At 32.1% G+C, this 15,456-nt stretch overlaps 1 protein-coding gene across 1 annotated transcript in view; it reads right to left on the bottom strand.

The window, feature by feature from the left end:
• The window catches only part of LOC129803297 (ras-related protein Rap-1b), a 36,990-nt gene extending 21,917 nt beyond the window's left edge, over positions 1-15,073 (bottom strand). Inside the window, exon 1 of the mRNA XM_055849747.1 lies at positions 13,777-15,073. Coding sequence (XP_055705722.1) covers positions 13,777-13,865 — 89 coding nt within the window. The 5' untranslated portion in view covers positions 13,866-15,073. The remainder of the gene's footprint in view (positions 1-13,776) is intronic.
• Between the last annotated feature and the right edge of the window lie 383 nt (positions 15,074-15,456).

Raw genomic sequence — 15,456 nt, 5'->3', positions numbered from 1 at the left:
GAACCCATAGAGCAGAGTGTTTTTAAGTGATTCTACAAAAGTATGACAGATGAAATCACTACACAATGAAAAATATTATTAATTCACGTAAAAGATGAGTTAATACTTGTTAAAGTCTTTTTATAAAGAGTATGATAATGATATTTAGACTCTACACTGAGAAAAAACGGGGGTGCGATTAACATTTTTTCCTCATAACTTTAACACTTTTTAGGTGTAAAAATATATTAACATTTTTTAATGTTAATTTTACATATTTTTATGGCTAAAATTAGCATGAAAAAGGGTAACTTTAACCCCTAATACACCTGAAAAGCGTAATATTTACACCGATTTCGGATCAATACTGCAGGGTAAAATTAACATTTCCGGAATGTTATTTTAACTTTTTCGGATTTCTCTCAGCGTACGAGTTTAATATATTGTACAGAATGATAGGGGGATGTGGGGCACCTTTGAAAGTTGGGCAGCTTTGAAATTAGGATTTTTCTCCTATGTTTATATGGAACTGAGCCATATCATAATGTAATTTAGCTTCTCAATCTGTTTGTGCAGCTAAATTATGTCATGATAAAGCTAAATTTTATTTGAAAATAGGTGAAAAATCCTAATTTCAAAGCTGCTTAACTTTCAAAGGTGACCCACTTCCCCCTATCATATGTTTGTCAATGGCCTTGAATTATTTCTTTTACCTATTTCTCAAGGTTGATGATGTTATTTTCAGTCACTCGATTGGGAGACCCATTTATATAAAAAAAATGCAATTCCAGACGAAACTGAACAATTTTTAGCCGATTATGAATTATTTTAAAATTAAATAATCAAAGAATGTGTTTTTTATTATTTTAAACTTTGTGATAAAAATTGAAAATTTCTAAAAGGTGGCCCGAAGTATGAACAGCCCATAAGCCATACCGCAACCCTATGAGTGAATTAATCAGAGGAAAATCTCAGTTGATATATCTGAGTAACGCTTACACTCCTAAAGGTTTAATTGCTGAATGTTTCTATTTAATTATACAAATCGGACGTTTCTTTTATTTCTCAGAATTCTTTAAATTTCGTCACTTTTTTCAAATTTTCTAGAGTTAGTACAAGGCCGAAATAAAGAATATTGCCTCCCCGAACAAAATTATGTAAGAAAATCCTTGGAAGAATTTCGGAATATAACTCACAGGACAAAGTCTATTTTTATAATTTTATTCTATTCTTTATTGTATTAAAAATTATTATTGAAGAAACTAATGACAAACATTTTTTTAAGGTTTCTAATAAAACTCCTGAAAAAATACAAAATAATCCCATTTCTTTACATTACTTTTTAAACTTAGAAATTTGAGGTATATAAGCAACATGTCCGTAGTGCGACAGCGTTCCCGTCTCTGCAAATTTTATTAGTTTTACAAAAATTCTAAAATTTTCAATATTCTGAAATATCTATTTTAAACAGCCCTAATGAATTTTAGTGTACTTTTACCTTACCTTTTACAAACTTTATTACCCCAGATTTGCAATCGATTTAGGGCAAAATACTTATATTTAAAAAAAAATAATAAATTCAGTATTGCTTTTGTAGACTTATTAATTAAATTCAGTTAAAATTTAATAATTTAAGAAGTATAAAAGAAATCAATAAATTGTTAAAACCACTTTAACTAAATGTTCTAGTAAACAGTTTTCAAAGTAATAAACAAAATTATATTTTAAAAGGATTTTTCTCAGATACAAATATGAAACCTTGTAATATACTAGCTTTTTTGATATTCTCAGAAAAAAAGGTAAAGTTATCTTTATAGTTTTCAATATGAAAGAATCTGTATAATGAAAAATAAAATATTTGAAAGTTATTCCTTGGAACACCCAAACAAACAGAAGCTTAGGGAAATAAAAGCAGTTTTCGGTACATAGGGGAAAGTATACTCTCCTTTCGAACATTCAAGCCTTCGAATAATGTGAATTTTCCTTTATTTTTCCTAAGAGATTTACACATTTTTATAAAATATTAGGTAGCTTATCATCTATTATTGATAATTATGTGATAATTGTGTATAAGTCCTTAGGAAAAATAAAAAAAAAATCACATTATTCGAAGGCATGAACGGTCGAAGTGGGAGTACTTTCCCCAATGACTGTGAACGTGAGAGTTAAAAAAAAGTCGGAACAGCTTTGCTAGCACAATTCATAACAGAAAAAATTACATTTATGCAAAGCAAAAGTTTTCCAAGGTTTTTTTTTCGTGAATAGAAATCATTAAGGTATTTTAATTTGGAAATCTTAAGATATGGTGGACAATGCTTAAAGCGGTCTTCAGGCTAGATGTTTAGCATAATTCTCAAAAGTAGTCCTAATGGCTCCGGCACACCTTTTAGATCAGGAAAATTTCATAAAGTCGATATTCGCATCCCTTTCTTTCTCAAGACTATTGCATATGCCTATCTCATTTTTTTGTACTCTTCTTCTTATTTTAAATATCACAACAAATTTAATTAAGCTCAAACGAATTTGAAGTGCGAGAGAATAAGATAGACATATGCAAAACTTTTAAGAAAGAAAGGGATGTAAATTTTTGATTTCATGAAATTTTACTGATATAAAAGGTGTGCCGGAGCCATAAATAACAAAATTATATTAGATTTTCGCAGTCTGATAGTTGATTTTCTCTTGATATTAAATTTTTGGTAAAAATTTTCTAAAAACTCTCAGCTTATAAGAAATTAAAGAAGTTTAGCCATATTGGCAAAACTTTAGGTTTCAGTCCGGTCTAGGGGAAAATCGAGCACCTTTAAAATGGGACTTTGTTTTCGTATTTTTTTAACACTCGAACGATACCCCTTTTGCATCGATTGATACGAATTTGATGCCTGAAACTTTTTCTTTCATATTGTAAAGGCAAAATTTCAGAAGTCGATTTTACTGCTCGAACTCTATGGAGAGAGCACTATATAAATATAATCCCTCCACCTTCCACCCGCCACACTAAAAAGCGCATTTATTAAGCAAATGGAAAGGTTATCGAATTTCCTATAAAACTGAATCGGTTCTAATCGGTTATGAAAAAAAAATTATCTGAAAATCAATCATATTACTTTTAAAACTATTTTGGGGATCTTTTGAGAGATTTATGAATTGGTTCAAATCGGTTGAGAACCGGTAAAGAGTAAATGATGCGAAAGTACTTTTGCGATATAGCATCTAAGTCACAAATTCGAGTATTTCGCAAAGTCTGGGACGCTTTGCCACCCCTTTTGAATTCTAGTTGATTTTTCAGTCAATTCGTTAAACACTAATTTTTCTCTATTTTGACTTTTCCTACGGCATGTAAACGTAAACTCTTTGGCAAATCATATTTAATGTTGCCTTAAAAATAATTGAGGACATAGGGGAGACAGGAGCAAAATTAGCCAGCAAATGAAATTTGCCTTAGCCTTTACTTTGTGGAGAACTTGTTTGAATCTAATACTGAACCTGATAAATATCTCAATGAATAGGGATGGAGTCAATTACTCTGAATAAAGTAATTAGCTCAATATTCTTTGAAAAGAAAAGTATGTAACCTCACTATCTAATACTATCCATATGGTTAATTTTGCCCCGGTCTCCCTTAATAATATTTAAAAAAAATAATTGCTTAGAGATTCTCAAAAACAAAAATCAATAAGATAATTATATTTTATTTATTTGATAAAAGAGCTTAACAGCCAGCTTTACTTTCAAAAATAAAAAATAAGAATATTGAAATTTTGTCTCCAGGCACTACATATCAGCAATAAAAAATAAAATTTAATTAATAAATAGGAGAAAGCGCGCTACCTTCGAACGATTTATGCTTCGAAAAATTATTTTTTTAGTATGTAAATGAATTTGGCCGATTATAATATTATATTTTGATAGCTAGTTTAATGCCCTAAATTTTCAGAAAAGAGCTGTGGGTGAAATCTATAAGGAACTTGGAGAGAAAATTGAATTATCCGGAGCTTGAGTTGTCCGAAAGTAGCGCGCTTTCCCCTAAATCAAATTTTGCACAGTTCATAATGATTATGAACTTTAAAAGCCGTAAATTTTCCATGAAAGCTTTGTGACAGGGAAGTTAAATAAGTTTTCAATTTGAATTTTACTTCGATTTAAACTGTTTTAGATGTAAATTTATATAAATTAGAATTTAAACCCATTAGGCCATTTCTATAAAGATTTAAAATTTTTGACCAAAATTAAATTTTTGCTCATTTGCTTTTTGTTTTACGTAAATGGGCAACAAAATGTATGCACTAGGACAAACTAGGGTACCACGGAACATGGGGTAGCACCGAACACTGAATTTTATTTCTAAACTTACTTGGAGTATGACAATAATTTCTTCAGTGGATAAGCATCCTTATCTATGAATCCATACAGGTCTCGTTCTCTGAAGTCTAATATATAATTAAAGAAAGTTCGGTGTTACCCCGTGTTTGGTGGTGCACCAGTTTCCCTTATATTCCAAAAGTTTTAATACTGAATTTTGTTTTAAATGATTTTGTATTTTTTTAGGAATATATTAAAACTTTATGAAAACAGTTACCTAAAAGCATTTGAAAAGGGAAAAAATATACTGATTTAAACTATTTATGGGACTTTGAGATGTAATCAACAATATCTAACAATATCTCTTAAAAATTTTTAATTAAAAATAGCTTTCAGTGTTCCTAGTGCTGTTCCGTCCTTTCAATGGAGCTTTTTCTCTCTTTTCATTTTTACAGACAAACTGAATCCTCAAACTTCAATAGGGGTAATGCACTTTCCTCAATCTTTCTGCTCCAGTTTCTTGTCTTATCGGAACTATTATTAGCCGAGAAAGTTCACACTTGTCCTACAAAACATTTCCTTTATTTGAGGTTGCGATCTCTTTGTAGTAAAATTGTTTACAATGTGTATCTATCTAGTGCTTTACTGTAACATATCTCGAAATTGCAAAGGGATTAAGGACAAGTGCACTTTGAGGGTATTTTGCAGCAATTTTCATGTCGAAGTTTCCAGAGAAGATCAAAAGTTTTGCATGCAAACCATCTTGTAGTTTTGTTTGCATTCGATAGTTCACTCTGCACAAATATAATTTAATTTTCTTGCTTAAAACCCATGGAAAATTTGTCTTAAAACTCATATTTTCAGCACAAAGAGATAAAGAAGTTAAGAATTGGGAATTTAAACCAATTCAAATGACAAAGTGGAGTATTTCTGGTGAAACAAGGGTCTAAATTGGTATACTTAATTTTGATTTGCACAAGGTTGAAGGCAATAAATATCCTCTTTTGCTATTCGCAATGTCGAAATAAAAGTCAATTTCCACTGATAAATGGCAATGACTTCCTCCAAGTTATTTCCCATGCAAATTTCCTCCAGTGTCCCACGAGAGATTCCTCTAACTCCATTGTGTTTCACAAAGGGGAGAATTTAGGGGAAGTATGCCCAAAATATATAGACTTGTGAATATTTTAATTATTTTAATTAATTTCAGTATCCGTTTTTTTTCGTCTAAATGAAAGGCCTCTTGTGGATTATACTACGTGACCCTCAATGGAAGTGTCATTAATTCAGATATATACACGTATCCCTCAGATTGTTCTTGAACAGAAAATTCCCGCTTTTTCTACGCTTTTACTGTATATCTTCAAATCTCTTGGGCAGGGGTGAGGGTGGAGTTTCCAATCACAAGAAAAAGTTTTTTTTGCCAAAAAGGATCCACAAATTCAAATGTACTATGGGCGGCTTCCACTTTTTCTTTTTGCCTTTTCGGATAAAAGGCTTGGAGCTATGATTTTATAATCTGCCTATAGTGAGAGAAAGACAACTTAAGCATTCAATTTGGTTTAAGGCTCGTCCTCACTATTCTCATTCAAGAACAAAACTATAAACCATTGATTGTTTTCCCAGCAGAGTGTTTTATGGCAGGCAATTTTTTGCTGATACTTTCGATAAATATATAGTCAGCTTGACTATATGTGGCATATCAGCAAAAGCAGGATGTGCTCTATTTTTGATTCAAACCCCAAACCGAAGACTAGAAACCATAAAGTAATTTATTGTTTCCATGTTATACTATTAATCTTTAACTTTTTCTTTTCAATATACGTTTCTTATGAGAATTATCATGATATACGAAAAATACACATCTCACGTGACTTATTGTGGAGGCTATAGCACATTTCTCATAATGTACGAACTCGCTATTTTTTTTTTAGTTCTAAGCTAATTGTCAGTTGCATAATTAATTTTCTTATAGAAACTAGTAATAAGCCTAGATCAAATTAGTAGGTGTGATTCTCAACGTGGGTTTGTTTGCTCTGAATCGGGGGCAGGCAAAATCCAGAAAGCCAAAATTCCGAATGTTCAAAATCCTGAAAAGGATGAAATTATATGGAGGGTAATGTGTAGAATAATTTCCCAAGCCACAGAAAATTTTCCTTTGCCTCCAGCAAGCGCGGGTGCAATTGTGGGAGTAGCTATGAGGCTTAGATATTCAGGATTTTGGCCTATTCGGGATTTTGGCGTTCGGGATTTTGGTTTTCAGGATTTTGATTTTCGGGATTTTGAGCGGGACCCGCTCTGAATATCTAGGCTTTGGAGAAACTGACAAAAGGATGCTATATGTGTAAAATGTTGATTAGAATTTCTTCTATACAAAGGAATATCTGTTAACATTTTAATGTATTTTCAAATTGTGCATTAAAATCTATCTAGAAATTCATAATTCATAATTCTCGTCTAACTAATAATGAAAATAACGAGTAAATTTGAATTTCAATTAAGAAATTTATAGGTTAAGTGTACCAAATTTCAGCATAGTGGCATGCAAGTGCCAAAGTCCTAATTTTGAAATGTAATATTTTCAATACAAATTGATTTTTTTTTGTTACCTCTTTTCAAGGAGCGCTGCTTAGAACTGATGCTCACTTACTTAAGTACTGATGTTAATTACCATGGTAGGGGTGGGCGTACGAAAAGAATAAAGGATTTGGATTGTTGGAATATAGCCGTTTACAGGGTTGACATGTGTCAAATAGGCCGTACGATCTACAAGACATAGTTTTGGGTAATATTTCAGCCACCTTAACTCTTTCGCGTCTTTAGGGTCATATATGACTCGGGGAAAAAGTTTCTTTTTGGCTATTTGCATTAATTGAAATCTAACTGGAGTCTTGAGAAAATGAGCCAAGAATCTTACATCCTTCTATTTATGATGTCGTGCACGAACAGATAGATTTCAATTAATGTAAATACCCAAAAAAAACTTTTTTCCCCGAGTCATGACATTACCCTAAAGACGCGAAAGAGTTAATGCTTATAGTTTCTTGCTCTTTCGAAATTCTTTCAAAAAATTTTCACACCATCACACTCATCGAGCGGCATTTCTGTTTTTTTTACTTTGTAATCTCTAGTACAGTCATGTAAATTTGAGGAACAAAAGAAGTGGCCGAAATTACAAGCTGGCCGAAGTTTGGTACACTTACTCTAACTGCATTGTAAAGTCCTATGTGACTATGGGGTAATCCAAACCACCCCCCACTTGCGTGTTTGTTATTTGTCTCCTGCCTCATGTGAAGTATGGGATTTAATGATGGCAAATCTGCTTACCATTGACGTGGCCCGTTTTTGGGTAAGACATACGAGGTGTGTTCAAAAAATAAGGTGACTAAACATTTCTCGGTTATACGGGCTTCAGACCTAAGACTTAGCCATATTGTCAGTTGGATCAGCATTTGTCGTAACTTCCTCATCGCCTCATCAGCACTTCTTCTAACACCAGGGAAATACTCACACTATACAAGAACTGCTGATGAGGTGACAAGGAAGTTACGACAATTGCTGATCTCGTCAGTTGGATAGCGAACAATTTTATTGTTTTTTGACGACCTAGGTCAATTACCTTTAATAATCTAATCCTAAGTTAAATTTTTTGCAAAAAATCGTAATGGACAAGAAATTAGAGTAGTTAAGTCAATGACTTAGTCATTGACTTAACTACTCTAAACCTAAACTCTGTGTCAAAAAGTTTTTATCTCTCTCAGGTCCCAAATGGACTTAGGCTGATCCTCGAGATTGTTCTAGTCTGAAAAAAGATGTATCTCAGTTTAGATTAGAGGTCCTTTGCAAACATTTCTTTTAGCTTTTTTCTTCCTTTATTGCCAAATTTTATAGGCTAAATATTTTCGAGGATCAGCCTGAGTTTATTTGGGCCTTTAGATTGGGAGTTATTCAACTTGGAAAAGCGATCGGACAGCTGGGAATGTTCTTTGATCCCCATTTATTCATAATAAGGATGTGGTAAATAAAAATTTTAGCAAAGTAGTTAAGTAAAGTGGATTAGTAAATGAGATTGTTAAAAATCTCACCCAATACAGTTAAGTATGCTAATTCGGGCGCTTCGCTATCTGGATCGTTTATGACTAATCCACTAAAATAATCTTTTTATTTTTATTTCTGTAATATAGTCACTACAGTAACATAATATAACTATTAACGTTTGAGAAAAAGCAAAAATAATATTTTTATCCATTAAATAGTGAGTGTAATCGACTCATTTCAATCTTGTGCCAGCTGGGTGCTTCACTAAAAATTTTCTTTCAAAGGTATTTTCGCTAATTCCAGCTGGTTGATTGAAAACATTTATTGTTTTTTCCTTGTGAAAAAAGTATTTTAAATCCAAAGGTTTAATTAACTCTTTCGTCTCTTTTGGGACTCTGAGTACCCAAAGCAGCATATAAATATTCTGTGAAAAACGATGTTTTTTACTTATTCTTTATTCAGAACTCATAAAAATCCTATTCTTGTAGATGATTACAAACTATAAGAATGTCCAAATGTAAGATATTTTTTGTAAGACCTCAATTAATTCCTAAGCTTAGATATTTTTGATTAAAAATGGTGAAATTGACTAGCAGCATAAGCTACGGTCCGGAAAGAGTTAAAAGTGAATTAGCGAAAAGGCGACCCAGTTAGTGCATGCTGACTTATTTCAGTATTATTATTATTTTATAAATTTTCTTTAATATTTTTGATATTTCTTATATATTATGTTTCTGAATGAAACAGTGAATAATACTATGGATTTAAAAGAAGTAAAAAAGAATTTCATATCAGTTCCAAAGCAAGCGTTTAAGTAGCACTCTTCGGAAAACGATCCAATTACCCCACCTCACTATACAGATTTTTAGGGGCATAACATTTCCTGATTATCATAGGGTAAAGTGGTACAAGTTGGACAGTGGTACAAGTTAGACAATGGTACAATTTGGACAGGGCTTTTTGTCTTGATAAATTTAGTACTTCATTTTTATTTGTATATTTTTAATACTTTAGTTTTATAATTTGGTTCCTTGTGCTTAAAAACAAATTTTGTAATGTATTTATCAAGAAAAAAGCCATGTTCAACTTGTACCGGCGAATTGTCCAACTTGTAATACTAATTCCAAATTATATCACTTTACCCTATGTATTTCATTATGCCAAAAAACTTTTGAGTTCTGAACAGATGATATTTGTTATTGTTGGATTTTACCAAAAACCCTAATTTGCCCATAATGTGATTTATTATAACGTGAAATGGGTACGAAACTAAATCACATTTACACTATAAAAAATGCTCACTTGCTCACACTTTTCAGAGCTCATTCATGTCACGCCCGTAGCTTTTCTATAAAAAAAAATGCTTCATAACATTACTAACCAAATTTTACTTTCATATTAAAATAATTTCACCATTTACAAATAATTGTGTATAAAAGTTTAAAGTGACCAATATTGCTTGCTCCATCCTGTTATTTCCCCATCAAAGATGCACTTGTTGCACATTAATGGATAGTTTGCATGGTTGCAACTTTTATGTTTCAATTAATGCTAAATAACTACAATTACAATCGGTTATTATGTAACAAAGGCGATGAATTAGAGTTGCTATATTTTCAGAAATTATCACTTCATAGAACAATTGATGGCTTATCATATTGTGTGTTTTGTCTTCAGAGGTTAATGTTATCTATTTAAATTAATGTTTGTAACGCTTGTAATATGAAGTACGATCTCTTATGAACACGATAAAGCTTTTCACACGTTTTGACTTTATAAACTTTATTTTATGTGCTTTTCAAAGTCATTTCTAATTTTCGAAATCCACAGAGAACAATGTTATGCAACATATAAATTTTTCGACATGCAGAAAATTTTATCCTTATTTCCCATTTGGGAGTTCATATTTTTACACATTACTTTGACGAATCTGACGATTTTTGCGATTTTCTCAAAAAAAGACAACAGTTTGTCGACGTGTATAAAACGATTTAACATTGACTATAATCCTTTAGATAGATTTTTATTTACTATTGGAACTGAACTGAAACCCCAACAACCTATAGTACATTGTTCTACAATACTCTATCGTTAAATCATTCATGTAAGTTAATTCTTTAAAAGCTTCCTCTCATTCAAAAAAAAAAAAAAACGAGGATATGGTAAGCCCAGCGGCTGTATTACTTTAAATGTTTGAAATGTTGAATGTAGCTTGGAAGTATACTACTACCATTTCATCCTCCGCATAAGATTACAAGCAATACGGTAATATTGGCTAATATCGCTCACCACGTGAAAAGAAAATCTATAAATCTCAATCGTTTTGGGATTATTCATACACGGGTGATTACATTTTTTTATACCTGAAACTTTAGGGAGGAAAATGTAATAATATCTTGATTGCGAGAGAAATCCTAAATACCTCAAGACCCATCAGACCCTCGTTTCTCTATATAATTTAGTATATAGAGAAATACTTATTATAATGGTAATGTACGGTTTAGCAATTTAAGCAGTGGTCATCAAAATATAATATTAAGGTATTTCTAATGAATTTTGGGCCTTTGAGGTTTTTTTATGGTGTTTTAATTCAAGTAGTTGTTTGAATTGAATTGTTTACTTTCATTTAAAATAATCATAAATTTATGAGAATTCAAAAATATTAATAATAAAAAGAAAATGTTTGTAAAAAAAAACAAAAAATGCTCGTCAATATTTATAAAACAATACAACCTCTTGCGAACTTTTTAGTTTATGCACTTTACGAGCATTCCGTAAGTTCCTAGTATGAATGTACAAACTTTCACGAGCAATTTTACGAAATACTTCTAGAATAGATGACACAGATTTCCAAAATTTGTTATACGATTGAACTCCTTAATAATCCTATCCCTATGTAACGTGTATTGGCCGTATCACAAAAGATATTATTTCATTAACAAAAAAGGTGAGACAAAGCGTCTCATGCTTTGCGAAATACTAAACTCGTGACTTGGATGCTTTTATATTATATCAAAAGTACTTTCTCAAGATTCACCGTTTATCGCATTTCACAACAGATTTAAACCGATTTATAAACCACTAAGGAATGTCCAAAATACTTTAAAAGTCATAAAGTTGAATTTCAGATAAAAATCACTTATCACCGATTTTTTATCGGTTCAATCGATTGGAACTGGTTTAGAACAGTCAGAAAATCCAAGACCTTTTCAATGAACCCAAATCTTTTCTAAATCCTACCTTGTGAAACCATTGTTGGAAATGATTAAGCGATATGATCGTATATATAAACGAAATATTGCCCAGGGTAATCTCTAAAACATATCCAAAAATGAAAAAAAATCGCACGACGCCTTTTCGAGCAATCCCAAAAAAAAACATGGTTTTGGAGGGGAAGAAAAGGAGTGAGAGGAAAATGAAGGACATATTAATGGTCCTAGTCTCGACTTATGGGTGGGAGGCGTCCTACGAAGGATCCAAGTCGCTATTTCTACCTGTCTGGCCTCTAGACATGGTAACAGCTGGACATACAGACGCACAGACGGATGGACGGAGAATTTAATTTCTACTGAACCGGTTCCAATTAGTTATGATCCGGTACTGCACTGAAAAGCAATTTTTGTCCAAATATCAATTCCATTACTCTTGAGCTATTTTGGAGTATTTTTTGAGTGATGAGAAATCGATGAGAAATAAGTTGTGAATTATGTGAACGGTGGAAAGAATTTTTGAGGTGAAGCAATAACATCTAATTTTCAAATTCGAGAATTCTGCAAAGCCTTGGACGCTTTGCCATTCCTTTTTAACAAACAATCGATTAATTGCAAACAAAAAATCAACCAATTTTTTGAGTACTTTGAGTAAAAGAATAAATATAAATTGTTATCTATAAGTATTTTGAGAAGTTTAAAATATATAAATTTACATATGTATAGGTAGACAAGTATTTTAGGTACAACTTTTCGAGCTTAAATCTTATTGAAAAATATTAATACAATGATATTTTTTATATTTATCACCTAGAAAACCCTTGAAAATAAAAGATTTTTTTTTAATTAACTTAAGACTGAAAATTGTCTCTAAAGAAATATGACTTTTGAAATATTTTAACTTTATTAATAGATATCTGAGAAAAGTTAGAATTATTAAAAATTGAAAAGATGAAAGTACTCCATTAAGGATTAAGGTTTGAGACTACTCCGTTGTTATGAGGAATTGAGTAATTACAATATTAATAATAATGGTGGCACCAGTGGCCTCTCGACATTTCATTTTTCCATACGTTTTTGCATAGAGGAACTGAAGAGTATTGGCAAGTTTTTTTCTAAAGAGAATTGACTTATCAGTCTGATATATTTCGAAATTGTGCATTAAAAGCTATCTAAAAATACATATTTCATAATACTCGCCGAAATAATACAAGAACTATGAGGAAATATGTTTAAGTCGCGGTGCAATATCTGCAAAATTTTTACAAGGAAAAGTGAAAAATATCTTCACTTTTTATCAGGCTTGATGGGCCCCTGGGTGGCACAACGTTCCATAGAGGAACTAGGCCTTCCCGCAAAAGGATTTCTAGACATGCATTATTATTTTTTGTACGAGATGAGATTGTCAGGCCTACGCCTGTGGAATCAAGTGCAGTGAAGCTCACAAGATGCAATTCGAACCCCTTTAAGGCCAGAAAAAATCCTAGTGACCTAAAGGGGATTCGAACTCAGGACACTTGCATCATAGAGCGAGTGCTCTACCATTTGACCCATTGAGTGCCCTTGTGGACTTAAAATTATTCAGAAGCGTCTTATACATAAAGTGTTACACACCCAACTATAACTATAAGTAAAAAAAATAAAAAAACTATTAAGTTTCGAGATAAAATTATTAGTTTTTAAATTGGTAAAAATTAAGAATTCTGGAAGGTTCCTTTTTCAAGCAGTTTAATAATTTAAATTGGTGAGGAATTATGAAAAATAAAATTAATAATTTTACTTTACAAATTGAAAATTGGAATCATTAGAATAGTCTAAGGAAGAGGATCAACTGCAGATGATGTCTGGTCTTACAATAAACTTCTTATGAGAATTGGGAAATTTATGAACTAGTCTAGAAGAATTTGAATAAACTATCTAAAGTAGTCAGTATCTAATTACTCAGAAATACTTCTCAATTCTTTTTAATTTTCAAAAGATTAGTGAAGAGTACCCTTATAAGGATATTTGCAGAGAACATGAATTAAACTTGATTACATCGAGCATTCTGCCAAGCTTTAAGTCTCAAAAATTCCACCCCCTGAGCTGAAACGTGCTTCATGTAGATGTTTCTTTTCTTTTCCACTTACGAGTACTGAGAAATGGGAATTATTTTTATTAAAATACGATGAGATTTTTTTCTACTTATCCCGTCACCCTGGATGTGTTTATATAGGGGGTACAAAAATAGGGGAAGGGCTCATCTTACTTGTCTCTCCTGTGTTTGCTGTCTTCACAGTCGTCCTTCATGAAAGACGGCTGGAGACTGAACCGACGTCTCAGGTGTCGTCCTTTCATTTTCACTCTTGTCTTTATACTCCTGTGCTGCGATTGCACGTTTTTAATTCTGGTCTTTTATCTGTCTCAAAATCACCTTTCTAGACACCGAATAAAAAAAAACTCAATAAAACACTGCAAATTAAAGCAAATGGAATGATATCAAGAGAATGGAATGGGAAATATTGTGCCATCCCCAGTGAATGTTACACAGAAGAGGATGAGGAAATAAAATCGTTTTGGCAAAAGTTTTCCCCGTTTTCCCAGCATCACTTTATCGTTAATTATTTCCACTTTTGTATGTAATTCTGTCGTTTAGCTGAGTTTAAGAGTAGTCAGGATAGGGGTGATGTACGTTACAACAATTCTCTTGTTTTCCATATAAAATTGATATCAAATTACACCCAAAATCATTTCAAAAGGTAATTTCCCAATTGAGCGTGACTTTGTCTCATTCTCTATCAGACCACAAAGTAACAAAAAATATAAATAAATAAATAATTCAATTGGAAAGAGAAATTAAAAAAATACCATTCGTCATCGGATCTTTTTTTTGTTCATCTTAAAAACGCAAAATAAAAAAAAATGAAAAAAATAAATCATTCTCTGTTTTTGACTTTGTAAAAGACACACAGAAAATATAATGTAGGATCATGGCTAGAAAATTAATTTCGCATTCACTGCGTAAAATAGCACAGTGATGCCCACAAAAAAAAATGTTGGAGTTACAAAAAACGACGAGTCATGAAAGTAATTCAATAGGATTTTCGTCTTGTTGAATTTGGTTTTGCTTATACAAAAGTTCTGGATGTTTAGCATGAGGATGACTTGGTCTTGTGCTATTTTTTCTACGCTGTTAACACGGTCAAAATCCCTGAGATTTTCTCCATGGGAAAACATTTGGGTATGTGGACAGAGTACACACGGAAATTCCATTGGTAAATCACAAGGGTAGAAAAAAAATATTACACTTTTTGGTAGAGAGAGCAAAAAAAAAAGTGTTGAGCTAAAGGCGCTGAAGGAAAAATCTCTGCACGGCACAGACACACACAAATGGTGCTGTGGAAGGCCCGGGGAAAACTGTTGGAGCCTGAAATTTAAAGCTGGAAAACATTGCTGAAGAATCACCATTTTCAGGGGAAATTACTCTCACTCTCCATTCTCAATTTTCCCTACTCTTTCTCGTATTTTTTCTCTGGTGCTTGTTGCTCTTGAAGAGAACCATACACCGATACTCTCAAAATTGTCTTCCAAGGGTGGAAAATACAATATGAGACTCACTGGCGCCTAGAGAGAATAGATTTTCCTGAGAATGCGAGAGAACATCACTTTCTCTCTTGTTTTCCCAGAAAATTTCACTCGTTGTGTCTATTAGATATACCACTTTGTTTACGTAGTCTGGAGTTGGGTACACTTACCACGAATTACCTAACAATCACACTACTGGTCACTATTCTATGTGGAGCAGTCATTGAGCGCGAATTGAGGGTTTGTATAAACTTTTAATCATTATGTTCAATTTATTGTGGTTGCTAAAAATTTGCTCTGAAATTCTAAAGTAAATAAACATTATTTGAAATTATTTTGGACATATAGAACACGTGTTTGGATG

Source organism: Phlebotomus papatasi, chromosome 2, assembly GCF_024763615.1.
Source record: "Phlebotomus papatasi isolate M1 chromosome 2, Ppap_2.1, whole genome shotgun sequence".
Taxonomy (NCBI): domain Eukaryota; kingdom Metazoa; phylum Arthropoda; class Insecta; order Diptera; family Psychodidae; genus Phlebotomus; species Phlebotomus papatasi.
This window is presented reverse-complemented; position numbering and strand designations above follow the sequence as displayed.